Source organism: Pestalotiopsis fici (assembly GCF_000516985.1).
Source record: "Pestalotiopsis fici W106-1 unplaced genomic scaffold PFICI_Scf_5, whole genome shotgun sequence".
Classification (NCBI taxonomy): Eukaryota; Fungi; Ascomycota; class Sordariomycetes; order Amphisphaeriales; family Sporocadaceae; genus Pestalotiopsis; species Pestalotiopsis fici.
This window is the reverse complement of record NW_006917095.1, coordinates 3236942-3263669: the sequence shown is the minus strand read 5'-3', so window position 1 is coordinate 3263669 and position 26728 is coordinate 3236942. Positions and strand designations below refer to the sequence as shown.

Genomic DNA, 26728 nt, shown 5'->3' with positions numbered 1-26728 from the left:
ATGGTCCAATGAATGAATGCCGCCTTGCCTCCACTGGCGCGTCTGTCTCTTTTTTAGACTCCATGGAACGCGGCCCCGGAATTATTGGTGGTCCGTCGCAGCTCTTGGAAAGCACTTGCAGCCGCCAAAAGTTTCAATCTAGCAGCCCTCAGGCATTGCATTTGGGGGAGAGGATCTCATTCAGCGCAGAGGAGTATTAGCGACGACAACGGATTGAACGAATTGGAAACTCCCAACAGAAACACATAATCTGTTCGAAAATGTTTGCAAGGACAGCAAGATCTCTCCGGGTGGCGGCTGCACCACGGCCAACACTGGCAATCCGCTTCAGCACCCCCATCTCGATCCGAAGCTTGACAATCGAGTCTACTCCATCTACTACCACAGAATCCCCTGCTCTGGCATCGCAACCGAGCGCAAATCAGTCGTCCGAGCCAAGCGCCTTCTCACAACTTAGCACGGATGCGCTTTCATCACGGCCCCCCCAGGATCTGCCTTACTTTGTTGGTCGCAACCGCATGAACAACATGGCCGTGTACGAGAGGAGATACCGTGGTGGCAACTTGAAGAAGACTTTGCTCAAGAAGGGAGAGGGAAATCTGCAGGCGCTTCGGCTCGATGTGGCCGAAGCCCTGGGTGTCACTGAAAAGGATGTCAAACTGAACAGCATCACCAATCATATTGAGATCAAGGTGAGTGCCAGCGAAACAGTCGAGGCCAGGGTTCTTGACGCTGACTAGTACACAGGGTCACAGGAAAGAAGATGTTATCGAGTTCTTGAGGAACATGGGCTTCTGAAACAGAACTCGACTGGGACACAAGTTGGCACCAATCAACCAACTAACCACCAAAGATGTATGATGTATTATACAACAAATGTATATTATGCCTCTCATGTCGATGAGGGCAACAGATCGGCCGTATAGACCCGCGTCATATACCCATGGGTAGATCGAGCCAGACTGCGGTTCAAAAAGATTCGCAAAAATGCCATAACCTGGAAGCAAAAAGTGCCTGCGTTCGAATCCGGCATCGAAAATATAAACAATGTATTACTATCACCTCGGAGGTTTCATGTCAGAGAGTCACCAGGAAGCCGCGCATTTAGACATGATCTTGCAGCATTTCTTGCTCTGATGATAGTCACCTACGAATGAGGCAGGCTTGAATATGCATCAACTAATTCAATGAAAAGACAATACTCTAAATCTATCGTTCTTGCATCTCAATCAATCGTCACAACTACTTCTCAGAGTATCGAGTTATTTACAGGCACGCTTAACATTTTTACATCATGATTCTCTGTCTATATGCCAAGGAACCACGGCAACGGCGAGGTTATGACAAGACTAGACAAGGGTCGAATATCCTCGCCGGCGTCCGTTATTGACATTGAATAGGCAATCATCATAGAACAGGTATAGATTGTTCACAGTGGTATGCACTCGAAAGCCTCGCTAGTGACATTCTATAGAAACGTGGAGACGACCAAGATATGTTGCAACTATATACCTCCTCAGGGATTAGAAATGTTAGTGCGATACAAGCCCACATAACAGGCTGTTTTTAACGTAAACTGCTCCGCATATATTTTCCCATATAAATTGGCTGTAATAATACATCGATTCCAAAAGTTGAAAATGAAGTCATACGGCAATTTGCCATTGCATCATATATAAATTCCCTTTTTTTGACCGTACAACAGGCTGTTCCCGTTAACTCTCGTTTCCTCCAGTAACCAACAGTTATCGTCGATTAATACGAAATGCCACATTACACCAGATACCACTCTCCCGACTGGACAATAGACATAAAACAGCTTGTCAACCACCAGCCGATCCACGATTCCCCTTCTGCCGAACGTTTTTACCGGATCCAGATACAACGGGAGGAAAAGCCGGTATAATAGCGTAATGCTAGAGCAGCCGAGCTGACCCGGGACGATCGTTTAAAAATCAAAACTCTTCGTAAAAAAACTGGATGGGAATACGACGTTTTAAAGGACAAATTCGACGATAAATACACGTATCGTCAAATTTAATACGCAGTGGAGAATCCCCTCACACCACGTAAAGCATTAAAGGCACCACGCCGTACAATTATTACAGCTGCCGAACGCGATCGACTTAAATAGTACCTTAATAACGATCGCTTCCTCCGCAAAGTTCCATAGCGTAATCTCAGGTTCTTAATCCTTAGTTTCTAAAATTACGGCGAAAACGCCGTCGCATTTGCAATAAGGAAGCTCGGATTCTAACGTTGTATACGCAAACGCAAACTTCGATTAACTATCGCAACGAAAAAGAAAAAAGTTAAATTCGCTAAATAGGCGCTTAAGCAGTGGCCGGACGAAGAAAATTGGGTTAATCCGTCCCCGAATATCCTGTGGTCCGACGAAACCTAGGCAACGAACTAACTTACGGGAAAGCAATAGATTACGATTTACGACGTGGAAGACGACGATGTCTGGGCTGTTTTTCGTGAAAAGGGCTACGGCTGGATGTTCTGGGCATCGTTTACGGGACGCCGCAAAGGCCCTTGCTTCTTCTGGGAAAAAGAAATGGGTGGCATCGGCGCCGAGAAGTACATCCGGTACATTCTCCCTAGAGTTTAACGGTACTAGCGCCCGTTTCTACGTGATTTCTACTTTTAATACGATAATGCACCCTCCCATAGGGCAAAATTAACTTAAGCTGCGATGGAAAAAATGGATATCCCCGTTGTACCGTGGCCACCTAGTAGTCCGGATCTCAACCCAATCGAAAACGTATAGGGTTAGATAAAAGGCTAGATTAACTTACATTACGATATCCAGACCCTAAATAGCGTATATTTGCGTGCTGCGATCTAGGCTGCGTAGGAGGCTGTTCCCGAAAAACTCTTAAATACACTCTCACGATCGATGCCGCGTCGACTACGTCAAATCATCGAAACTGGTGGTGCTGAAGTCCAGTTGTAAAATATATATAAAATATACTGTTCTTAACAAATTATATAGGAAATTACATTATGTGACATGCGGAGCACATACGTAAGAACTCCTCGTATTATGGGGCTTGTATAACGCTAACATTTCTAATCCCTGAGGAGGTATAGGTGCGGGAAAAAGGCGGACTAAAGATGCAAAATAGATGAGAACTTCCCATTTAGGTTAGCAGCTGCGAGTTCCACACTGACAGTTATCTGCTCAGCTTAATCTACCTGCTGCAGGTGCGTCGATGAGGTTTGACTATTGCTATACCGAGTACAAATCAGGACAACGTGAGAAAAATGTATATGCAGCCTGTGGCATCAAACAAAATCTCTTGACAACTAATATTTGTCTCAAAAAAAAAAAAAAAAACACGTATGGTTGGTGAATTAAGATCGAGATCAAGTATAAGGCGCTAAGAATCCGGGCCATAACTTATATGGACCCCCGTATCCATCCAAGACATCGAAAAGGGTCGAGACTCGGAACTGAATCATTCCTGTGCGATGCGCTGTATTGGATCTGATCAGAGCAATCCAAACACAAGTCAGAGGTCGCGAGCTTGAATCGTGATCAACGTGCTTGGGAAAGCGGAGCAATTTTTTTTCCAAGTTTATAACACCGATTAACTGCCCCCGGGTAGGGGAGCTAACGGGTCAAACGCCGATCCCTGTTCTCTGCTCTTTCGCATTTATATTGGGTCTTGATCAGGATCGTCGCCGGCCAGGCACGGAATAGACCATGGCTCAGGTGGCGGAAATGTCGCCAAGAAAACCTTGGAACACCCCGGATGATATTTTGCAATGTCAAGATGCCACACGTGTATCAGAGCAATGCATGCCCCAGAAACTCCAAAGAAATTGTCTTGACCCGGCCCGATCACGGTTTGTCTGTGGACCAAGGACCGGCTCTCGCGAGACGACGAAGTGGGTGGCGATATCCCCCAAACCACGTTGCGCGGATTACTAGCCACTTTCAGATCCAACTGCCATGTGAAACCGAGCCTAAATTCAATGATAAGCTCGTGGATGTGCTAGATGATTCTGTATATCCAATGTGGAGTCTCTATAGTAACCATCTCTTTCAGCATCCATGTCAATATATGTGCTGAATGTGTCAGAGAGGCTTGGCCAATGAGTGTTCATCGACAACGGCATGGATCAGGCTTCGTACAATACGGGCTCGCAATTGGAGCAGGATTGGTATCGGGAACGGTCTCTCTGCTGTACAATCAATCATACTTGGATGGCAGCATAATAGTAGATTGTTTCCGGCAACTAGGCTGTATATAAGGGCTTGTGTATTGCAATGACGTGGGCAACATCATCGATCACAAGGAACAATTTTTCACTTGGGTTCCAACATTTGATACAGATTGAGCTCTACTGTAAACAATCATCAGTTTTTAAGTGGCCAACTCATATTCGAGCATCAGGGATCACTTTTTCACCTGCAAGTTATGTTTCTTGATTTCTCGGTGAGTATATACGGGTCCTAGTGACCACTGACGGAAACAAATGACGATATAAAGCCCAGAAGTACAATCATATCGGTTTTCATTTGGAAACCTCAGCGGAGGCTTATATCTGTCACCCTGATGAGCTTTGGATATGAAAACCGTAGCTACACGCGCAGGATACATGAATGTATATGATATCAAAAGCCATTGAATCAAATAAGTTCAATAAATCTTTGTTGAAGACAGTAAATTATCTCTATGATTTCTGCTTGCTAGCCACGAATGCATTGAATACCCCAAAGAGACGAGTGGCTTCACTGTTGGCCACAGCATCAAACGTGTGCGTAGAGTTGATTGGATGGTATGGGAACGGGCTATTTGAAAAAGTGGTCATGTCAGCATGGAGCCAAGGATAAAGAAATGGGATCTTTGAGCTGGACAGACACCGAGCCAATGCCTCTATAGCCCTTTAAACAGATTGAAAGGTCACTTACCCGTATTCAGGCACAAATGTCACGGTACTGAGGTCGTTCTTCTGTAGCCGCAGCTCTAGGATGCGCAGCCACGCGCGCTCAAAGAATTCCCTCTCTTCCTTGAAGACGGGGTTCGTCGGGTCAGGACACTGCGAGGCCTGAGTAGTGCCAATGCGGGCGTGAATATGATCGACCTGGGATTATATCAGCATGTGGAAGGGCAATCAGAGTCATTTGTTCCATCAAATGACAGAATCACCAGGATTGCAACCCCAAGAGGCTCCAGACTCGGCAATGTGAAATCAAGGAGATGTCACGTACATTGGGGTATACTCTCTCTAAAAGGTCACGGTCTTCCTCATTGGCATCTAGTAGACGTTCAGACAGCACGACCCAGTGCGAGATATCCGCCGTGATGCGCAAACTGTAGCGGAAATGGTCAGCGTTGGGCACCCTCGACGTTGCAAATACTTTCCATAGAAACATGAGGGGAGAGCTGTCAACGAGGTAGACATACTTTGGTACTCGGCTGAGGATGTAATCGGTTGCTTGTGGGCTGTAGAGGGATCTGTTCCTGTGCGTCTCGTGGCACACTTTTCCGGCGAAACCGAGCTCCTCATCAATAGCAAAGGTTGCCTTGTAGAACTCCACGGACTGGTCATAGGTCCAAACGTCACTTTTCAAAAGTCAGTTTTGTCTCAATCTTTTCCCATTGCATCCCCCCACACTGGATCGGCATTGCCTTGAGAGAAAAAGGCTCTGGGATTACTCACGAGCCGGAGTGTACGTTTACCTTGATGGGCTTGAGAATTGCCACATCTTGGAGTGTCTTGCGGTAAAACTTGAGGTGGTCTGCCACCGTGAGACCCTTTGGACGTGGCCCGGCAGTTTGTGGCCATTCACTAAACATACTGTTTCCGATCTTAGCCCACTGAGGTGGCCAACCATGTTGAGGTCACAACTCACAGTGCCGTGATGACTAGCCCATGCTTGTCGGCGAGTGTCCGAAGAGCCTGATATTCGGAAGTACTCTTCAGGTTTGCAACATCAATTTCGATACCCTCTAACACACGATTAGCCTAGCTCGGTTATATGGTGACTGACACGTACCAAAACCTATTTGCTTGAGCTCAGGAAAGAGCTTATCCCAGTTTTCCATGTTCTCTCCGGGTTCAACACCCCATAGCGTGCGGATGGGTTGAAACTTCATTTTGATATTTTTCTCGTAGTCCAAATTCGTGTCTGATGCTCTCGAGTAAAAAGTGCGATTCAGCGTCACAAGATGGTAGGAATATAATTGTAAATGCAGCAGAATCCAGTCAATGGTTTCAAGTGCGAACAAACATTGACCCAAGGACCGAGAATGTCGAAATATATCTCTATCCAAGTACCCAAACTTAACTATTCATGTCATTGATCCTCTTTCTACAACTGCTCCGCCTTATTGCGTGACATGTGGACTATTCAGTCATTTTGGACTAATCAAGTCGTCCGCCGAAGAATTTCCCGATACGGCCAAAGTGGTAGGCCGTCCCGCATGTGCTTGGCGGGTTCGATCGCCGCCCCCCGATACCCCAGACCCACTATACCGAAGCCCGAGTAATGCCATGACCTGCGACGGCGGGATTGTAATGTTTGCGAAACGTGTGTCGTGCAGCTGAAAATCGTCAAGATGATGTTCTTCTTACTTGACAAATGCGCTGTTGCTTCTATCGCCGGTGTTGACTTGATCCACCTCAGTGTGTTCAGCATTCTGGCAACATGTTCTGAATTACAAGCTAATATACGAAGATTGTTAACTCAATCGCAGAATTCAGGAGCCCGCATGCAAAAAGAAGCAAGACCATGCCTCAAGTGTATCCTCTGAAAGTATAATGTGTATAATGGTTGTATTTGAAATTCAGGGATAACGCTATTCATCATAATTGGGCCTTTCTCCATCTCCTCTTACATGACTGCAAACTACATGGCTTTTACTAGAATCCTCCATTGGGATGAATGAGAACCTTGGTATAACCATCAATCCGCCTGGCAAACTTGTCATAGGCCATTTCGGCGTCCTTGATATCAATCTCATGCGAGACCACAAAGCTGGGCTTGGCCTTGCCGGCAATGATCAGGTCGCGCAGATACCGGTTGTAGGCCTTGACATTGCACTGGCCAGTGCCGATAGTGAGGCCCTAGACGACAATGAGCACATGGATTGTAAAGAGTGATTACATTGCGCGCTCTGACTTACTTTCTCAAACAGTTTTCCAAAGCTCAAGCTGATCATGCCATTTTTGGAGGCAGCATCCGGAGCACCGGGGTCACTGCGTATCAAGGTTAACAATCCATCGTTCATGAAAAGATGTGACATGTTGATCCAAGGTATCGTACCTGGGAACATAGAGACCTGGGATACCCAAACCTCCACAAGCGCGCGTTACACGAATCATGTTTTCGAGGACAATGTTGGGCTGCTCGGTAGAACCGCTGGAGCTGACGGCCTGGTAGCCCACGGCGTCTATCGAGCGGTCGACCTCGCCGCCGTTGGCCGCAATGATCTGTTCTACCGCGTCGCTCTTGGTGAAATCAATGGGGATGCAGTCAATCTTCTTGGCGGCCTCGAGGCGCTCGGGCACGCGGTCTACGACGTATACTCGGCTAGCCCCGCGCAGCACGGCGGAATAGGCGGCCATTAGACCTACGGGTCCGGCGCCAAAGACTGCCACGGATTCTCCAGACTTGAAACCTGATATTTCCACTCCATGCCAACCTTTGAGAGAAATCATCAGTGGGCATGTTATACACAGTTTACTTGTCTATTAGAATGTATGCTCACCCGTTGGAAAGATATCTAGAGCTCAGGTTAGCTTCTGTACTGCCCCGCGTTGTCCAAAAACGTCATGACGTACCTGCAAGAAGGATAAAGTCTGCCTCGAATTCTTTGCCAGCCGGCAATTTCAGCGCATTGAAGTCGGCATACGGAACTCTAAGATATTGTGCTTGGCCTAGATGATTCATGTGAATATTAATGGGCAAACATGTGCGGGCATCACATCATAGACTTACCACCACGGAATGGTCCCATGGCGACGTAACCTGGCAACGAGGTATTAGTTCTAGTTGTACGCATGAAACAAGAGTGTTAAACCAATATTTGATCAAAACTCACCATAAGCACCTCCGGCGAATCCAGGGTTCACACCAGTGCAGAAAGCCGTCTTGCCCTCCTCGCAGTTGCGGCATCGTCCGTCGGCAACGTTGAACGGCATCACGACACGGTCGCCCTTCTTTAGCAGCGTCACGCCCTCGCCCAGCTCTTCCACAGTTCCCATGTTCTCATGGCCTTGACACCACGTCAATAAGGACAACAGAAAGACATATTTGGGGCTGATGGTAACATACCAAATGTGATGCCAGGCTCCGCGGCGGTCCTTCCTTCGTACATGCTGCAGAAAAAGTTAGCTTGATTGCATCAGGGACACGATCCTAGTCAGTGCACAACATACTGCAAATCTGAACCGCAAATCGCAGCCTAGATGTCCTAATTAGCATCATGATTTGTAGTTGTGTATAACAATGCAGACTCACCGTCGTTACTTTGACAATGATATCATCTGGGTGTTCTAGCTTGGGCTTCTCAACCTCCGAGACCTTGACAGAGCTTGGTCCGGCATAGTTGACGGCCTTCATAGTTGATGCCATGATGAATAGTAATCTCGGCTAGATGTCGGTGTGGTAGGATATAAAATGAGGAAATAGAGTGCAATCAGCTCGAAGAAATGGCGCAGCTCAAAGCAAATAGCAGATGATGTTGTAAATATATACTCGACAATCTACAAATCAATCATGTGAATATAGCACAAGAGTGGTATTACGCAGGGCCCATACAGTGTCGCTAGTAGCCAGCCAGGGTTGAGTTGAGAAGCGGGTTCGTGCGCAATACTAAACATGAACCCCCACCCTTTGACTTCTTCACTCTGCCACTTTTGCGATCCGTGGGACAAGACAAAAAAGTCCTATGGCATCATACGTCTCCTTCTTTCTTCCAACCCCTCTTCTCATGCCTAGATATGCCAATAGTTGCCGGTCTCAGATTGTTCATGGAGATACAGGGCTTGGCGCCATGCAAGCACGAGTCTGTCTGGGCGACTCGGGGATAACTCGCTAACCACTGGGTAAAAGACGGTGGTCATGCGCATCCTTTGCTTCTTTTTGCTTTTTAAAGAGGGCAAAATCGCCCATTCCCTTGACCAGACAAGACCATTTTCGACCGACACTAGACTAAAGAATGATCTGGGGAAAGCAGGGAACAATGTAATCATTTGAATACCGATTCTATTAGTTCTGCGGGGTAATGGAAGTGCGCCCAAAGGTCAGTCAGTAGAGAACTGACAGGATTGATTTACCGACTATAACGCTGTGGAGCCCCCGCCCGGCACAGGGTGTTGGGGTGATTCAAGCGCTGAAATGGGGGCAGTTTTTCAGCGCGCCAAGTGCTTGCTGAGATGGTGACCAATCTTGCCTCTAATGCAGCGAACATCGCCGAGTTTTATCCCTTATGGGTTAGGCAAATAATCCCCGTTGGTTTGGCAAAAGTCTAGGGAAACTCTCGTCGTTTTGCTACACAGTACATTATCAAACCAATTGCCGCGGATTCAACTTGTGTGATAAAATTGTCAATGCATTCAGCATTTCAGTGTCATTCCACCGAGGTCAGCACTGCCAAGGTCGTGCAGAGCGTCATTGGACTGCCGTCTGCAGTACATAATATCATTCGCCAAGTAACTATTCATTGAGTCGGCGAGACATCCGCCTAGGTTAGTACATCCTGCGTAACCAATACAAGAAGAAGCGCTTCAAAGGAGACAATGATGTCGACACAGATTACTGTCGTTGCAAACATGAACAACATGTTCCGGCAACTGAATCTTTCCCAAGACCATCACCAACCCAAACCACACGGCGTCCTGACCTGATCCTAAGAGTGTTCTTGTCTTGCGGATCGAGTTCTACACGAAATCGTCGCCCACAATAGCCATGGTCGCGCACTCGCAGGTGTGCTGGGAAATCTCTACTCCACCCTTGTGCTGCACAATTATCCTGGGGCCATTTGAAGGCGCGCGAGTTCCTCGGCGAACTTCCGGAGAAAGGCGCAAACGCACGCCGTCATCACCGCCACCATGACCAGCAACAGCCGCAAATTGAGCCGTCGCCCCTATCTTGACAATCGCTGTCGCTAGCAAAAGTTCACCAACATGATCAAGTCATTCGCGAGAAGACTCGGGTCAGCCCTTTTCCAATGGCCAGACCAGCTTGCGCCTTGTCCAGGCTGAACTCCAGTGACAAGGGTTTGCTGGTGATGTCGACAAGTACATCAGCGGTAGCCAAACAGCTAGATTCTGGGATCTGGAGAGCCGACAGGCAAATAGCAATGGCACAACGTTTCTGAAGACCGGCTGGATCGAAAGAACTACCAACCTGTTCATCCGGCGCCACGGATTCTCAGACCAGAAAGCCATCTATCTTGTATTGGATTTCTGCGTGGTTTTGACGAAATTTGCGAAATGGTCATCAATTTGTTGGGCAGTGCCTTGGAACGTCCTATGCCGGCCTGTTCGCCATTACTGATGAGTGCCACGGTGAGTTTCGCTCGCATAAAGAATGACCAGCTTGGGCGAGTAGTACTTTTGATCGCTGTTGCGTCACGTATCGAAAGCCTGCTAGATGCAACAAAATCGGAGAAAGAAAAACGGTAACCTACATCGCTGAGACAACTTTGCAGTGCTTCTTACTCGGACTGATCCATCACGTCGCGGTGGATAGCCAATATAAAGTTGTTACCCTATCGTTTCCGGATGTGCCCAGTGACAGCGCCACCTACAAAACACTAGGAGAATTCGCTGCTTGCCTGCACGAGATGATATGATCAGAAAAAGGGACAGAAAGTTACCATGACATGAAACGAATCGCGGATAATAGCGAGATGGCTTCATATTATCGGTGCGAGCTCAATGAACAGAAATTACAAGCCTGCCAGGTATGGGGCTTGTATTGTCCAGTTGCCCTTGACCTTTGTGATTCTCGTTTCTTTTGTATTCTTTTTTCTTTCTTTCGCAATTATTTCTGGCAACTGTGGCCTTCTCAAATCTTGAGTAAACAATGTCATTTAGTATTTCAATCTAATATGAAACATTTCTCCTTACGATACAAATAAGCTTTGAACGGTTCTGGATTGTGCGTGGTAGGACTGCCACTAATATTCATTGCCAAATACGGAAAGTTGCCCAACTGGGCAAGGGGAGATATTCTCTAAGACCTATAGTGACTTGCTCCATTTGCACATTAGGGCAAGTACTTGCGCAGGACGCTATATTTGGCCCAATCACATTCGACTTGTATTCGCAGAAGGAGTTGGCTCGAGAAGTCTATTTCTAAACTAAACCAACCGCCAGGCATCAGCTCCCCCAGACCCATCATTACCCCATGTTCCTGCTTCTCTGCATGTGGCCCCAAGCCACTCGAGGACTCCATTACTTTGTAATTGTCTCATATGGTGACTACCGAGATGCGAGTTGTGGCTTCAGGTCACGAGACAGACTTCCTATTCTTTAGGACTGTCAGTAGAGAGCAACTTTTTGTCAAGCTCAACAAGGCCTTATACGAGATGCCCACGACTATGGGGCCGTGACGTCAGGAGTTACTATAATCATGTATCACAGCAGACTTTCTTCTTGTATTGACCTATCGAGTCCGCCTGACAATACTGTGTGCCGCTATTTGAGAATGCACTGGACGATTATATCCGCATTGCGATGTAAATCTTAGCCTGAAGGATTATCGTCAAAGAGTTGGCATCACCAGGAGAGTCATCAGGATTTACGCAGTAATGATTTCTACAGCGACAGTATTGTTTGTCACTATTGAACCTCACAATACCAAACTTCAAGTCGCATGTTTGGTAGATATGCAAAGAAGCTACGGCGATTTTGGGTTCGCTCGCTGACCAGTACAAGGAGGGCGATGTTCTTCCATGGAAACGGGCGGGCGTTCCACATAGAGATGCCGTATGAACAAAACTCACTTTTCCGCATCCGCCAAGTGCGTTCATGTTCATGTCATGATCCCACTGTTGAGAACACCAGCAATGGACATGTCTGGGGTCCTGGCCCACCCCCAAGCGTTTTTCAGATCAATTTGGCTGTCTTGGATATTAGCACAGGTCAGTGGAAACAAGGGAGAACTTACGCTGCCCCTGTTGGCCATGCCAAATACTTTTCGATTTTTACCAATAGAGCGTGTAATAGCTCCTGATCTGGTCGGTCCGTAAACCGATCACCTGCCATGACAATAGCCACAGCAGCATTTCTGGACTTAAGTCAGTACGTCACAGATCAAGGCTGGGTGAAAACTGCTTACACATAGCCTGGGGCGACTTGCGGATTAGACTGCGCCTTGTTTAGCATTGGGAAGCTCCAGAAGACCTTTCACGGATTGGCAGTACTCACCTCGGCAATGCCACAGACTATACGCACTAGCCTTCTGAGCTCGCCATTAACGCCTTCGAGTGCTAGTCGTCGAGCTGGGCCCAGTCTTGGTGTCTTGGGGCTGTGTGCTTCCAATACCAGACGTGCCAAGTAGTAGTGTTGCATGCCTGTCAACACCTCGTCCGATATATAGGTCATTTCGGGAAAGAAGCTAGTATCGTCAAACTGTTCGAGCGACATTGGATTAAAGGACCATGGCTTGTTCCTTTCCCATTGATCTAAGTAGTCGCTGAGCTCGTTCCAGACCGAAGGGCGCTGCTCCTGCTCGCCAAAGCAGTATTGAATACAATATGCGCAATGAAGAATGACTTTATTGGCATAGCTGCATTCGTCATAAGCACCCTCTAAAACAGGAGCAACGTTTCGGCTGAGGAAACCAGCGTAAACTGGACGAGAGTGGATAAATGCCATGAATATTTCCTGGCGTAAAGCGATCCAGAATAATGCTAATCTGAGTTCACTAAATTCAGATATATCCTCTCTCGCGGCAAGGAAGACTCTGCTTCCAACAAGATGTGACTGAGATCCATTAATGGAGAAGGCCACATCCGTCTCCTCCATATATCGAAGAATTAGAGTCGCAGCAAGCAGATTTTCATCCTTGGCGGCTCCAGAGCTAGAGAGTAGCGGAATGAGCGTCCTCAGACATTCCTGATAATACCCATAGGCAACACTTGAATCGCCATCATTGATTCTGCTCAAGCGCTTGGCAGCAGCCGCCAGCATAGCATTGAGGAGTGGAGGGCAGAAAGGGGCCCGCTTTGGAACAACCTTTGCGAACTGGCGAGCATTATCGCACAAGTCAAACATGGGTGCGACCTCGCGTATGAAATTCTGGAATAAGAAAGCTTCCTGGCTGTCTTTCAAGGGCCATCTGGGCTGCTCGACAGGAGCATGAGATAGTGACTGAGCGTCTTCATTGGCCGAGAACGGAATGTACGCAAAGGGGGACTCGACCGTGGCGGATCCAGTAGAAGGAGACGCTAATGCGCTTGCATCGAATAACTGGTGCAAACCAAGACTGTCCAGATTGAGCGGAGATAACAGCGATGACACATCTGGGCTCTGAAGTACTGGGCCGCTGATTGACGGTTGGGCCAGCAAGTCCGTCACTACTTGAGTGCTAGGCCTCGGACTTGGTCCTATCGAGGCACTCGAGCTCATTGTGCGCTTCCTGTTTGGGCCATCTGCATTTAAAGACCTCTTAGCACGAGCAGGCAGGGAACTGTCCGTGGCTGAGAGCCTGCTGGAGTCGGCGACAAAGCCAGACATGCGTGGCGTGCATGACGGCGCTGGAAGTACTGTGCTATCGCTGTTGCCACGGGGCCGCCATGATGAAGAATTACTACTGCCATTGATTTGTAGTGAGGTCCGGGTATCTTCCAGATCAGAATCCGAGTTCTCAGCTTCATGGATGCTAATGATCTCACGAGTCTCGTCGATGAAATTGAACGACCTCGGAGCTCGAACCCATCGTTGGTCGGCCGCAAAAGTATACTCTTGCCTGGCATCCGAAGGACGTTGTGGCGGTACGCTATACACCGGAGCTGGTCAATGCAAGTGCTGTATGCTTGTGATGGGGCACGAGACAAACCTGGGGTTTAGCGTATGCCGGAAGCGAACACGATACTTGCGTTGTGGGCCTGGTATGGGAGCTGAAGTCTGTGATTGAGATACGGCTGCCGGAGATGGCTCCTTGTCAGATGCCGAGAGCCTGGAGACCGCAGATAGGGTTAGCAACTAAACGTCGCGATTCGTGTGATAAGCGCAGTGAGTGAGTGCGCTTTGCGCAAGACACCCGTACCTCAACTCTGTGGACTAGAGAATGGGTCAATGGACGTTCTCTAGGGTAATTTTGCATGACGCAAGTAGAGCAAGGATAAGAGATGGCCACTTACATGTTCATGATGAACTAGGTTCTCCAAGGTGCCGGTATTTTCGCTGTCCCCATCAGGAGGAGACATCACCCAGCATCGATCATCTGCAGGGGTTGAGCCAAGAGTAGAGCTGCCGCATCTACTTCCCTTCCGTAAGAGGAAAGTTTTTCAACTTGCTACTTTCAGCGAGGATCTTTGTCAGCAGTTGCTGTGGGGTCCAGGATCGTGGAACAGAACGGGAGCTCGGCGTCAGAAACTGTCTCGTGCTGGAGAGAGCGTGGAACAAAATCCGGGGTAAAGGGCGTAGGGCTGGAGAAATGGACTCGTATGTCGCAAGGACCGTCCTGTCCTATTCTGTCCTTTCTTTTACTGGTGCTGTGCTCAACTCAGCTCAGTGTCCTACCAGGCTGGCAGTATGTGGTGGGATCAGAGCGCGGGAGGATAAAGTGTAACAAGCGAAGCTCAAGAGAGTCGCACAAGGTGAGTTGCCAGACTTGCCCTTTTAACTCACGACAGGCAACTCAAGCCGCCTAACCTTAGTCTCTTTCTGCTTTCCCCACACCTAACATGGGGGCATGGGCACCTAGAGGGCTGCCCAGGTGGTAGCGCGACATCCCCAAGATGCCCACTAAACCCTCCCCCTGGCAAATACCCCATGGGGAAAACCACGCCGCTCACTCAGCCCAGTGGGTAATGCAAGTCCTTGCTGACCTATGCCATCGGTTGAGGTACCACCTGGGCTATCCAGAACACACCTGGTACAAGATGGCTCCAACTTGTCGTCTAGTTTACTGCTATAATAGCAGTATCCTGTTCTTGTATGCAGAATCGCCAAAACAAGGCATGGACCCCTTGTCTAGTCCAACTTTTTACGCCACGAACCACGGATAGCGTGTCTGGTCAAGATATACACGACTCAAACTTCCCCAGACCCGATGGAATGGGAACTCTCCAATTGTATGCCGGACAGGAGAGAAGAAGAAAAAAGTATAGATAGTCCCAGGCTTCCCAGTTTTCTGGTTACTTTGAAAGTGCAGATCATCCAGAAAACTGGACTCTGAGTCGTGTCATATACCTCCCATTTCATTTCAATTGAATGCTTCCTTGTTAGTACTTTACTGCCTCGTAGCACAAGTCATACAACATGTCAAGCCAAAGCCTCGAGAAACCGGCCATTGGCCATGACTCAAAGGACAGCGCCGAGCATCTCGAGTTCCAGGTTGCTGGCATCAATAACATTAGCAATGACGCACTCGACAACCTCGACACTATAGAACTCACAAAGACGGGCTTTTATTCATGGCTTGTGTCCATTACAGCTGCCATTGGCGGTTTGCTCTTTGGTTACGATACTGGCATCATTGCGGCTGCTCTACTGTACATTGGAAATGACCTCAACACGTCCCTCACGTCGCAAGACAAGGAGCTCATCACATCCATCACCTCTGGAGGTGCCTTTCTTGGCGCCATTTTTGCCGGAACAACTGCCGATAGATATGGACGAAAGATTGCCATTTACGTCGGATGCGTACTCTTCACCGTCGGGGCCATCTTGCAAGCCGCGTCGTTTTCGCTGGCCCAGATGGTCGTCGGCCGCTTGGTCGTCGGCTTTGGCGTCGGCTCCGCGGCCATGATTGTGCCCCTCTACATTGCCGAAGTCTCGCCCGCCAAGTACCGCGGCCGCATGATTGGCCTCGACAACATGTCCATCACCGGAGGTCAGCTCATCAGCTACGGCGTCGGAGCCGGTTTCGCCCCGGTCCGCGGGGGCTGGCGATACATGGTCGGCGGAGGAGCCATCCCCGCTCTGGTCCTCGGCGTCCTGCTCATGTTCTGCCCCGAGTCGCCCAGACAGCTCATCATGCACGGCAAGCAGGACGAGGCCAAAGTTGTCATTCGAAAGATCTTCCCTCATGGTTCTGAAGAGGAGGTTGAGAACAAGGTCAAGCTCATCTCCTACCACGTCGAGCAGTCCAAGCAGTTGAATGCTGGAAAGTCGCAGTGGTGGATCTTGAAGCAGCTGTATGTGGTTCCGGCAAACTTCAGGGCTCTGCTATCTGCTTGCACTCTCATGGCCATTTCTCAACTCTGCGGTTTCAACTCTCTCATGTACTATTCTCCTACAATTTTTGCTCAGGTAAGCCCACGAATACCGCCTTGACTGGATAGAAATTAGATCATGTGCTGACTCGACTCAACTAGATTGGTTTCAGTAATCCCGTTGCCGTCGGAACCATTATCGCGGGTGTCAACTTCTTCTTTACCTTTGTCAACCTCATTGCCGTCGACCGCATTGGCCGCCGCCGAATTCTGCTCTGCACCGTGCAATTCATGGGAATTTTCCTCGTTGTAGCAGCCGTCGCCTTTCACTACATTCCAATGAACAAGGACCTCACCATTGTCGAGGGGGCTTCAATCGGATGGCAGGCAAATCTGGTGTTGGCTTCCATGATCTTCTTTGTCGCCTTCTACTCGTCGGGTATCGGAAACACGGCTTGGCTCAGCAGCGAGTTTTACCCCCTGGAAGTCCGATCCATGGGAACCATGATGTTGACCATGACTTGTTGGGGCGCAAATATCATTGTGGCATCTACCTTTTTGACTCAGATGGAGAATACCACGCCTTCTGGTGCCTTTGGCTTTTATGCAGCTATATGCCTTCTTGGATAGTAAGTCTTCATGGGCCATCTTGTCAAGTCAAGCATCGCTAACGGTTGACTTCAGTGTTTGCATCTACTTTGGCTACCCCGAGGTTGCTGGAATGACTCTCGAGGATATTCGGGTCATCTTCCAACATGGATTCGGTGTCAAGAAGGCGCGAGAGATTCAGAAGCAAATGAAGGCGCAGCGTACCTCGAAAGCTTGAGTAAATCTTCGGCATGAGACTGAGTTCATTGGTCTGGCCTCTCGAGCAGTCATATATATACAGCAATGCACATTTACGAGGCACAGACATGCAATGGAGTTTTTCCATCTACCTACAATAAAGTGATATTCTGACCCTCCACATCAAAGAATCCATCCAACTCTGCATCTTCTTCTGCCTTTTCGCGGCTGCTAGTGCGAAAAAGGTCGAATAAACCCACACGTCGAAAGCTGTTGGGTGCTTCGCCAGGAACACGGGTAATGATGAGTCCAACGCACCCGTAGGATAATTGCGCACCACTCCAATGCCAACCGTCCAAATCGGCCACTGCGAGCTGGCACAAGTACAAAGAGGATGGTGTTGACAAATTGAGGGCAGAGAGAATAAGATGCCTGTCTTGTGGTGTATCAGGCACCAACCACATCCCCTCTTGATTGTGCTCGTTCATTTCCTCCCGTATATGAGGCTCGAATTTTACGCAGCTTTGCAGAGGCTGGAGTCGACAGCCAGATAGACTCAGCGTGGCACGCTCAACGCTACCATATGGGGCCGCTGCATGCATCAATTGCAGGGTGAAACCCTCGAAGCCGCATGTTATCATATCTGGCTCGTGGCGCAGTGCGAGTGCCCCGTCCACTGCCGCCCAAGACCATGACGGCGCCCGGTAGTCCAGCGGTCGGGAACAGTCTGATGTCTTCGAGGGCCGCCAAGCGAGCTGTCTTATCAGAGCTCCTGCATTTTGGGTAGATAGGAACAACCCGGCCACATAGGCGGAATCGCCTCCTAAATGTACGGGGCTGGCCCGGTATCTGGCGTGTACCCAAGAGGCGAATGACGAGATGGCGAGCAGCTTGTCACTTGCGACTCCGAGACGGCGTTTTGAGAAATCCAACACGACCGATTGCCACTGCACCTCGGGCGGGTAGTCTCGCAGGACTTGGGCTGGGAATATGCCCGGCACGAGAGACTCGGGCAGACCAAAATTTCGGTTTGGTTCCTTGGCCAGTTTGGTCAGCAGTCCTTCGCATTCTGCATTGGCGGTCGCACAGCACCAGTACAGCTGGTCAGAAAAGATCACGATGCGACGCGAAAGTAAAGATTCCTGCAGCGTCCACCCGCGCTCTGTTGTACGCTCTCTATGTTCATCCAGCTTGGAGTGCAGAATGATTTGTCCCACATCCTTGCCAACTTGGAATGCGAGAGCTGTGGGTGGCATTCGGTACAGAGACCTCGAGTCGCGGTTTCGAAGCCCCCTTGATGAGCCATCGGCAGAAGCGGCGCAGAGAGTCAGCGTGTTTGCGCCATAGTAAGCCCCCATTCGCCTAATCTCAATATGCTTATCTTCGGCATTATCTTGAAAAATACACAGCGCATCGACCCAGATATAATCGAGCGACAGCTTCTCTGAAAAATGAATCGCGTCGGAAATGGTTGCTGGTAGCGTCGAAACCGCGATGCCTTGCTTGAGTCCTTCACACGTCTCTGATCTTAGTTGTATGGGGTTACCCTCTTCACCCCAGCAGTACGAGAGAGCGGCAAAACCGGCAGCGGCAATTTGTCTCTGTCCCTCGGTTGTTAATTTCGAAACTTCGACCAGCCTCACTAGGAGTGCACCATCAACCGCGGCCTCAATCCGCAAGAGACGCGTGGGAAGATCTTTCAACGAAATTGTCTCGTCTGAGAGATTGATGCTTTCTAGTACACGGTCATGGGTCAGTCTGTCGAGGTCGGCTCTCAACCACTCGGTTCGACAATGCTCGTGGTAATTGAGACAAGTTGCTAGACAGTCTTTGCCAAACTGTATGCTTCTTTCCGAGAACAGGTCAGACTCTGGCGGGTGTTGTGCGATGAAATTGGCGGCTGGATCATCTGCTTTATTTCAGCATACATGTCGAAACTCAATGCTGTCCGTATATTCTTACCCCTGCGAACACATAGATCTAACCTCGCCCGTCGATTGCCATAATACGTGCTGATCCACGGCTCGTAGCTTCTACCATCCTTGTACAGACCGCCAATGACGGGAGCACAGCTGATCTGCTCACCTGTCTCAAACTCGAGACTAAAGACGACCTGATCAAGTGAGTCGGCAGTCGGTACGTCGTGGTTCTCCTCGTCCCCCAAAGTGTCCAGAACCCATTTGAAAAGTGCGCACCCTGCTATTGCTGCTGCAATGGCCTGCTCCAAGCCCCGACCAATCTCCTGCGAAAATGTGGTTTCACGATGAGCCGCACCTTGGCCCAAATCGACCAAGGGGTTCTCTACAAAATCCTCGACATTGAAGGAAATGTGTTGGCAATGAGCGCATGAGTGAGGGTGGTCAAAGTTGACCGTCTGGCTCTCGGAGTGGAGCGGCTTGTAGGTGGGCGATTGCTCTGCCGATCGAAACCATTGCAGTCGTTCGTTGAGAGGATTAGTGCCCATTTCAAAGTTGTCGAAAACTGGATCAAAGAATTATCTTCATGTTGCCATTATGCTGCAAAAGCGCGCCTTTTATTGCAAAAGCCCACAAACTACTTATCAGGATTCAGGATTCAGACTTGCAGATCGTGGATCCCACTCCCCATGCGAGCATGTTTGATTCCCGGCGCAAAACGAACCAATCAGACTCGTGAATTCGCAACATCCCTGAGTGATGAAATCGAAGCATGCATTAAAGATTATCAGCGAATTCTTAAAAAAAAAAAGCATTCTCAAGCTTTAAACAAGGTTATTTCCTTCTTCGTATTAAAAAGGGCCATGAAGAACAATTGAAAATCAGTTCTTGATCTCAGATGTCATGATTTTATAATCAATATCAATTAATGTGTCTAGCGAAAGCCCTTTATAAGCCTTGGCCACACAGACTTGCATAGGCTGAATAGGACTGCCATTTGGGGACTACTATATCACAGCCCTATATGACATGATCAGCCCCTGAACTCTCAGGGCGGCGACGACATAAGCGGGGCAAGATATCTCACGATCCAGATTCGCCACAACCAAGGGAAACCCGCAATCGATCCATTTTCCACTCAGTCCAAGTGGGATTGCCCCTATCACGATCATTTCGTTCTAGACCAATCCCACCAAAGTCGTCGTCAGCTTTAATTCGCTTTTGACAGGATAAGAAGCCTTTTTTCTCCCCAATTATTCTTGCCTCAATACTTGACTCTTCCTTGGCGAGGAAACCATGCCTGCTGTGAATATCCTCAAGTTTGGCGTGGGTTCGCCATCAGACGTCACACCCGTCGATGAGCTGCGCAAAGCTGGCTATGATCCATCTCAAGTCATTGGGCTGATTGGCAAATCTGAAGGTAGGATCTGCCTCTGTCGCTGTATAATTATCCTTCATCTCTGCTCACCGCATGGCCAGGCAATGGCTGCGTAAACGACTTCTCGCGGGCGCTAAGCGCCATGGTCTGGGAGCCACTACTACCCAGAGACGCCGTGACGGTCTTTTCGGGCGGGACCGAGGGGGTCCTGAGCCCACACGTGACGTTTCTCGTCAGGGAGCACGACGGCCGCAACACGGGCATGCTGGAGCCGCACGAGGTCGGCACCGTCGAGCAGGCGCGCGAGGTGTCACGGACCGTGTCGAAGCTGGTGGACGAGCTCGAGTCGTCTAGCAACGCCGTCCACCTCGTCATTGTCAAGGGCCCGCTGCTCACGGATGCCAAGATCCAGGCGATTCGCGACAGTGGTGGTACGCCGCCCACGTCTGATGTTCACCAGTCCCTCGGCATGTCGAGATATGCGAGCGCAGTAGGTGTTGCCGTGGCGCTGGGAGAGGTGGCCGAGGAAGAGGCCGAAAGTGCCATCAAATCGGGAGCGGCATGGAGTGCAGCGGCATCGTGCACATCAGGCGCGGAGCTGGAGGATTGCCATATTCTGGTCTTGGCGTCGGCTCCCGAACCCGGCAGACTCCGAGCCATCTCGACATTCATGGAAGATGCCATTGACGGCAGAGCCGTAGTAGAGGCGCTGGGAGAAGTCAACCGCGACGGTGGTCACGTCTTGCAGGTCTTTGCCAAGGCCGAGGCTGATCCACGGGGCGAGATTAGAGGCAAAAGACATACGATGAATACGGATAGCGACATACAAAGCACTCGTCACGCGCGAGCGGCAGTCGGAGGCTTGATTGCAGGGTTGGTTGGTGATACACAGATGTATGTAAGTGGCGGCGCAGAGGGTCAAGGGCCGCCAGGTGGAGGGAGTTTTTGCCTAATTTACGAATGTTCAGTGGTGGTCACAAGTGTATAGCATAAACGAGACAACTCAAACCGTTTTATAGTCAATGTGGGGAATGTTCGCTTGATAATATTGTGCTCAAAGACCCCATTGGCATATCGAACCCGCGTATGTGAACTGCAAGCGGGCAGCTGGTTACATGGCGCGAGGATCAGAGAATCTAAAAGATCCGTTGTCACAACTGGGATCGACGACTTTGCCAAGATTCCTTGACCCATTTTAAGTGCCTGATCTCGGGCTTGATCAGCTACAGGGTTTGCTTCTCCGATGATCGCCAGGACTCCACAAGCACAGCGGAATCCTGGAGGTTGTCGGTCTCTGTACCTAGATCCTTGAAAGTAGGTGCAAACACGAACCAGACCCATCTGATGTATTGAAGTGCACTGGAAACATCTACGATTTGTGCTATATAGGGGATTTAATAGCAGATAAACTTCGGAATACCCGTCCCAAGCGAGACCCGAGCAAGTTCCCAAAATAGGCAATCAGGACCACCCACCGTATACCCCTGCAGAGCTCCAGCAATCCGCTAGGGAAGGGTATGAGTCGTAGTCTTCCCAGCTCAATAATCCGTTGAGATCTTAATGACACCAGAGAACCCCTACGCTTCGACTTGTTCCGCTTCTCTCGAAAGTTCAAAGAAAGTAGTCACGCCGACTGAAGGGCGGGAGGGAGGACCTTGCATCCATCACTCGGCCACTTCTCATATGCGACTGCGGCAAATATTCATATCGCGCTCACTTCTTTTGCTTTCTAAACTATAAAACAATTACTTGCGCACCTCCTCCTCCATGACGACGTAAAGATTTTTGGGTTCGAAGCTGGAGACAATTATGCCATCAAGAAACAGGCGCTACATATCCTGTACATCTGTCTGGCCCTTTTCTACAGCTGAATAATCCAAATTATTCAAAGAAGTGAACACTAAACAGTACGTGACATACACTCTGAGGAGGCTCTCTTCGCTATGGCCACTACGATCTGTCCACAGCCTGACTGTGATCAGACCATGATCCCCGTCCGGAAAGCTTTTACTTGAAGCTCATGCTCTCGTGGTCGATTGAGTATCAGTCCATTGCCTTTGGGGTTCAATATTATCACATTTCACACTGCACATACTGAAGCTGACATTGATGATTTTATATTGAGATTTTCACCTGCACCCATGAACCATTGCTGATGAGAGCGGAGATCTAGAGAGATGAGAAAATGACGCCAAAAACGCCCAGTACGGAAGCCTGAAGAATCGTATACCTGGGTTGCCCCATGCGCGGCAACAGGAGTGGGAAAAGAAAATAAAGTAAAACAAAAGAAATCATGGTAAATCAAAAGGGCCAATAGTTGACCAGGGTTTCCCCTTCCCACCATCTCCAGTATCCTCTTCTAAGCTTGCAATTGCAAGTCGCCAGGGTTTCCCCTTCCCGACTTCTCTTCCCATGTCTTCGCCATGACCATCATGGTCGAGGTCATCACAAATGGAGGGTTTCCTTCATGTTGGCGATGTCGTCTTTTGCGAAGCGGCGGATCATCTTGGCCTCCTTGAAACGTTTGCCGCAGAATAGTCGTTGGCGCAAGCGGATGCTGAGAAACTCGGGCTCCGGCGGTGGCAGTGAGTCGGAAACGAGGCTTCCACCCTTTGCCCAGAGACGGTATTGCATTCGAGCCTTGGCAACCTTTCTGTTGTGCTCGTGGATGTGCTGGATCTCGTACCTATCATAGGTTCCGCAGATCGAACTCTTCAAGCTAGGAGTCAAGCCTTTGCCATTGCTCCAAACAACATCCTCCTCCTTTTGGTGACAGCCTCGACGGTCAATGATCTTGAAGTTCACCATGCCGTTTATAATGTCGGGTCTACAGTAGGCTGTACCACCTTTGCACTTGTATTCGGGAAGCTTGACGCTGCCCTCTTGGCCCTTGTTGTCCTTGGTGAGGTCACGAGACCAGACACCAACTGGAGTGGCACAATCTAGCTGCTTCCTCGGATTGAGCGTGACCAGGCCTGGCACGGCGGAGCTGTCCCAATTCGACAGGAAGATGGAGGCAAGGAACTCTTCGAACTTGGCCTTGTCGTCCCGGTTCTTCTTGCGGACGCACTTCGGTATCATGCGGTTCCGCTGCTTCCAGATCATGCGCGCATCCTTGATGTCTTGAGCAGTGAGATCTGCAACACAACTGACCTTTCGCACGCTCAAGGTGGCCCTACAATTGATTGTGAGTAATCAATACCAGGAAGAAAAATGCTCTGGGGCCAGAGGTATCAGTGAAGAACCTACATTGCAACCGAATGTCTTGACAATGTTGTCGTTGTTGCAGGGAGTCAATGTTTGGTGTAGGATTGCTTGAGACAAGGTGTTTGGGGGAGGTGAGTAAAGACCTCAGAGCAATGGAGTTGGAGAACGTCTGAGGGATTGGGCCGCGGCAGAGGATCCAATTTCTTTTTGTGTTATCAAAAGGAAAGGAAAGGAAAGGAAAGCTTGAGTTGGCAATAAGGCAAATGAAATTTTTTCTATGCTGCGAGAAGGGATTATCCAATGCTCTCTGTTTGATCCATTGTTCTCGAGCGAGACGATTGTTTTGCATCCAGCCCAAAAACAATCAAGATAAAGTCAACAGACCGCCGGCGTTTGTTCTGTTGTTGTGCCAATCAAGAACTACGCATCGTCCCCCTTCCTCCCACGTCGTCAAACGCCAACCCACCCATCCCCTCCGTTCAACTCACTACTCGAGGTCGTTACATTGCACCTCTACTCAATCCATCATTTCCATTCAACCACGTCGTCAAATCCCCAGTCCAACCATCAATCAATCATGTCTGAACTTCGCGATTATCACTTTCGAGGGCCCTTGCTCCGCCGCTTCGATGATTGTGGCGAGGACGCGAAGGCCTTGATTGGCGACCTGCTCAAGATTTGGGCCGAGAGGCGCGGGTCCAACACTGACATCAGTGCCGCATACCTGAAGGCGTTCACTGACAACCATGTCTTTAGTGGCTGGTCCAGCGACCAGGAGCCTTGCCGTCCCTCGAGGCAGCAGCCCAAGATCACGGACCAGTACGTCAAGATTGGCCGCTTCAACAGGGTAAGAGCACAATACACATGTTCCATCGACAAGGAGACCTAGCTAACATGCTAAGGATCTCCCTGATCCGAAGCAGGAAAACACGTTTGGCTACGAACGCACCGGACTCGCCCGGATTTCGGGGATGCTCGGAGTCAAGACGTACAAGACTCCCCTCGTTCGCAAGGCCGGACGGGACGCGTACGTGAGAGCGCGACTCGACAGGTCAGGAGAGTTGCTCATTCACGACTACGTTGATGAAAAGGGGAGATGGGCCCCTTTTGAGTACATCGACTTCGGCGGTCAGGGTATCCGGCATGGCAAGCCATCAATCGACGGGCTTGCTAAAGCCTACATCAGGGCAGATATGGTTGCTGCCCACTACGCAGATGACTGGAACAAAAAGCTAGCCATCTATCTTTCTCGGGTTATGCTGTTCAACGCAAGGTAAGTCAATTTTCACGAAATAATCCGCTTATGCTAACGTCACAGCCATCGAAACCTGTACCAACCTCGCCTGGAGGCGAATGAAGTCGCTTTGAATATCAACCATTTCTTGAGCCCGGCCAGAATTTGCGCCACCTGGGGAAAAAGACGGGAGATTATCGACCAGCTCGGACAGGCAGCCGGCACTGCCACTTACTATGGTCAAGCAGGATGCAATATCTTCAGCAACCCCCCGGCCATGGATAACCAAAGCCAGTCGCAGGCGTAGAGGACGACTTATAGTAGAAGTCGTCTCGGCGAAAGCCAGGTGAATCACCAATATTCCATGTTCTACTTGGTCGGAGGAGATACATTCAGAGGCTTTGGCGAAAGCCAGGTGATTCACCAAACATATTCCATGTCACATTGTGTGGAAAAGCATAGAAATGCCAGCGGCTTTGATAGTAATTCATATACATAAAACATTTCGGTCCTATACGATAATATTAGTTGAAAATTTTGATTTCTTCGATTTTCTAATGCATTAGGATAGATTGATTATGACTTTTAAGTACCAATTTTCTGGACCATAATCAGACTGCAGGAAAAAAAAAAGAAATAGAAAAAAAAATAGAAAAAAAAATAAGAAAAAAGAAATAAAAAATGTAAAAGAAAAAATTAGATAAAGGGAAGAGAAAAAAGAAAAGGAAAAGGTCGAGTGCTTATTATAAAATAGGGTTAGGATAACAGATTCCAGCCTATTCTTTTAATTGCCGGAATTAATAATCCTAAGAAGTCGTCCCGGTAGGTTGCCTGGGTATAAAGGCGGAAGCAAACTCCATCGGAGACACGACCAGCACGACCTTTTAGCTGGCTAGCCGAGAACTTTGCGATTTTCGAGCGCTTAAGCTCGTGCGATCACAAACGAGGGTTCCAGACCATCTCCTTGACCAGTCCAGAGTCAATGATGTAGACAATGTTTGCGATAGTCAAACTTGTCTCGGCCACGTTTGTGCTGACAATGCACCTTCGATGAGCTGAAGTGTGCCGTCTTCGAGAGCGAGGCGTGAAGAGGGATGACCTCGAGCGATGTTGCCTCAGCCATCAGCATGGCTCGGGCCCGATAGATCTCCTGCTCGCCAGACAGGAAGATCAGGATGTCGCCTGGACCCATGTGGTTGTGTATGTGCAGTGCAGTGCACACTGCAGTTTCCACCACATCAGGAGTGGCCTCCTCCTCTTCCAACACCGGGGTTTCCCCCTCACTCGTTGACGTTGCCGGAGTTTTCCCCTCTGCTGGCGATGGAAGAAAGTACTCTTCCACGTGATGCTGGCGACCCGATATGCTCAAGATCGGGGTGTCTCCGCCAAAATACTCCTGGAACTTGGCGGCCTCCACAGTTGCTGACATGAGGATGACGCGGAGATCGTTCCGCTTCTTGATGGCAGTTTTGAGCAACAACAAGAGAATGTCGGTTTGTAGGCTGCGCTCATGTACCTCGTCGATGATGATACATGAGTACCCGGCAAAAGTCTGATTGCGGTGGGCCTCAGAAAGTAGAAGGCCATCAGTACAGAACCGGAGACGAGTCCTTTCTGATTCCTTCCCCTCGAGGCTAATGGCATAGCCAACCTCTTCGCCGCACATAACATCCAGCTCTTGGGCGACGCGCTCTACCACAAAGATTGCGCATTTATATATTTAATTACTATCTTTAAATATAAAATTAGTGCTAGCTTTTTAATTTCCCTTGTTATCTTTTTATCTTTTTCTCTTTTTCTCTTTTATCTTTTTCTCTTTTTCTCTTTTATCTTTTTCTCTTTTTCTCTTTTTCTC

At 49.1% G+C, this 26728-nt stretch overlaps 10 protein-coding genes across 10 annotated transcripts; 4 read left to right on the top strand and 6 right to left on the bottom strand.

Annotated features, from left to right (window-relative positions):
* Nucleotides 1-260: 260 nt before the first annotated feature.
* Nucleotides 261-740, top strand: PFICI_08290 (uncharacterized protein; the record flags this gene model as incomplete). The annotated part of the gene is made up of 1 exon (XM_007836871.1): nucleotides 261-740. The coding sequence occupies one exon, from the start codon at nucleotides 261-263 to the stop codon at nucleotides 738-740; it is 480 nt and encodes a 159-aa protein (XP_007835062.1).
* Nucleotides 741-4686: 3946 nt separating this feature from the next.
* PFICI_08289 (uncharacterized protein) lies at nucleotides 4687-6113 on the bottom strand (the record flags this gene model as incomplete). The annotated part of the gene is made up of 7 exons (XM_007836870.1): nucleotides 4687-4804; nucleotides 4925-5097; nucleotides 5225-5327; nucleotides 5421-5579; nucleotides 5677-5814; nucleotides 5870-5966; nucleotides 6014-6113. The coding sequence occupies 7 exons, from the start codon at nucleotides 6111-6113 to the stop codon at nucleotides 4687-4689; spliced, it is 888 nt and encodes a 295-aa protein (XP_007835061.1).
* Nucleotides 6114-6879: 766 nt separating this feature from the next.
* PFICI_08288 (uncharacterized protein) lies at nucleotides 6880-8593 on the bottom strand (the record flags this gene model as incomplete). Its single annotated transcript, XM_007836869.1, has 10 exons — nucleotides 6880-7083; nucleotides 7143-7215; nucleotides 7283-7661; nucleotides 7728-7748; nucleotides 7801-7896; nucleotides 7958-7987; nucleotides 8061-8234; nucleotides 8294-8337; nucleotides 8398-8423; nucleotides 8480-8593. 10 exons carry the CDS (start codon nucleotides 8591-8593, stop codon nucleotides 6880-6882), a joined length of 1161 nt encoding a protein of 386 aa, XP_007835060.1.
* A 3408-nt stretch (nucleotides 8594-12001) lies between these two features.
* On the bottom strand, nucleotides 12002-14341 carry PFICI_08287 (uncharacterized protein; the record flags this gene model as incomplete). Its single annotated transcript, XM_007836868.1, has 7 exons — nucleotides 12002-12089; nucleotides 12137-12256; nucleotides 12308-12336; nucleotides 12397-13426; nucleotides 13481-13969; nucleotides 14030-14149; nucleotides 14334-14341. 7 exons carry the CDS (start codon nucleotides 14339-14341, stop codon nucleotides 12002-12004), a joined length of 1884 nt encoding a protein of 627 aa, XP_007835059.1.
* Nucleotides 14342-15456: 1115 nt separating this feature from the next.
* Nucleotides 15457-17178, top strand: PFICI_08286 (uncharacterized protein; the record flags this gene model as incomplete). Its single annotated transcript, XM_007836867.1, has 3 exons — nucleotides 15457-16449; nucleotides 16515-16981; nucleotides 17037-17178. 3 exons carry the CDS (start codon nucleotides 15457-15459, stop codon nucleotides 17176-17178), a joined length of 1602 nt encoding a protein of 533 aa, XP_007835058.1.
* Nucleotides 17179-17290: 112 nt separating this feature from the next.
* Nucleotides 17291-19602, bottom strand: PFICI_08285 (uncharacterized protein; the record flags this gene model as incomplete). The annotated part of the gene is made up of 2 exons (XM_007836866.1): nucleotides 17291-19047; nucleotides 19101-19602. 2 exons carry the CDS (start codon nucleotides 19600-19602, stop codon nucleotides 17291-17293), a joined length of 2259 nt encoding a protein of 752 aa, XP_007835057.1.
* A 748-nt stretch (nucleotides 19603-20350) lies between these two features.
* On the top strand, nucleotides 20351-21475 carry PFICI_08284 (uncharacterized protein; the record flags this gene model as incomplete). Its single annotated transcript, XM_007836865.1, has 3 exons — nucleotides 20351-20474; nucleotides 20534-21330; nucleotides 21452-21475. The coding sequence occupies 3 exons, from the start codon at nucleotides 20351-20353 to the stop codon at nucleotides 21473-21475; spliced, it is 945 nt and encodes a 314-aa protein (XP_007835056.1).
* A 1402-nt stretch (nucleotides 21476-22877) lies between these two features.
* PFICI_08283 (uncharacterized protein) lies at nucleotides 22878-23537 on the bottom strand (the record flags this gene model as incomplete). Its single annotated transcript, XM_007836864.1, has 1 exon — nucleotides 22878-23537. The coding sequence occupies one exon, from the start codon at nucleotides 23535-23537 to the stop codon at nucleotides 22878-22880; it is 660 nt and encodes a 219-aa protein (XP_007835055.1).
* A 679-nt stretch (nucleotides 23538-24216) lies between these two features.
* PFICI_08282 (uncharacterized protein) lies at nucleotides 24217-25180 on the top strand (the record flags this gene model as incomplete). Its single annotated transcript, XM_007836863.1, has 3 exons — nucleotides 24217-24486; nucleotides 24542-24912; nucleotides 24958-25180. The coding sequence occupies 3 exons, from the start codon at nucleotides 24217-24219 to the stop codon at nucleotides 25178-25180; spliced, it is 864 nt and encodes a 287-aa protein (XP_007835054.1).
* Nucleotides 25181-25852: 672 nt separating this feature from the next.
* PFICI_08281 (uncharacterized protein) lies at nucleotides 25853-26539 on the bottom strand (the record flags this gene model as incomplete). The annotated part of the gene is made up of 1 exon (XM_007836862.1): nucleotides 25853-26539. One exon carries the CDS (start codon nucleotides 26537-26539, stop codon nucleotides 25853-25855), a length of 687 nt encoding a protein of 228 aa, XP_007835053.1.
* Nucleotides 26540-26728: the final 189 nt, after the last annotated feature.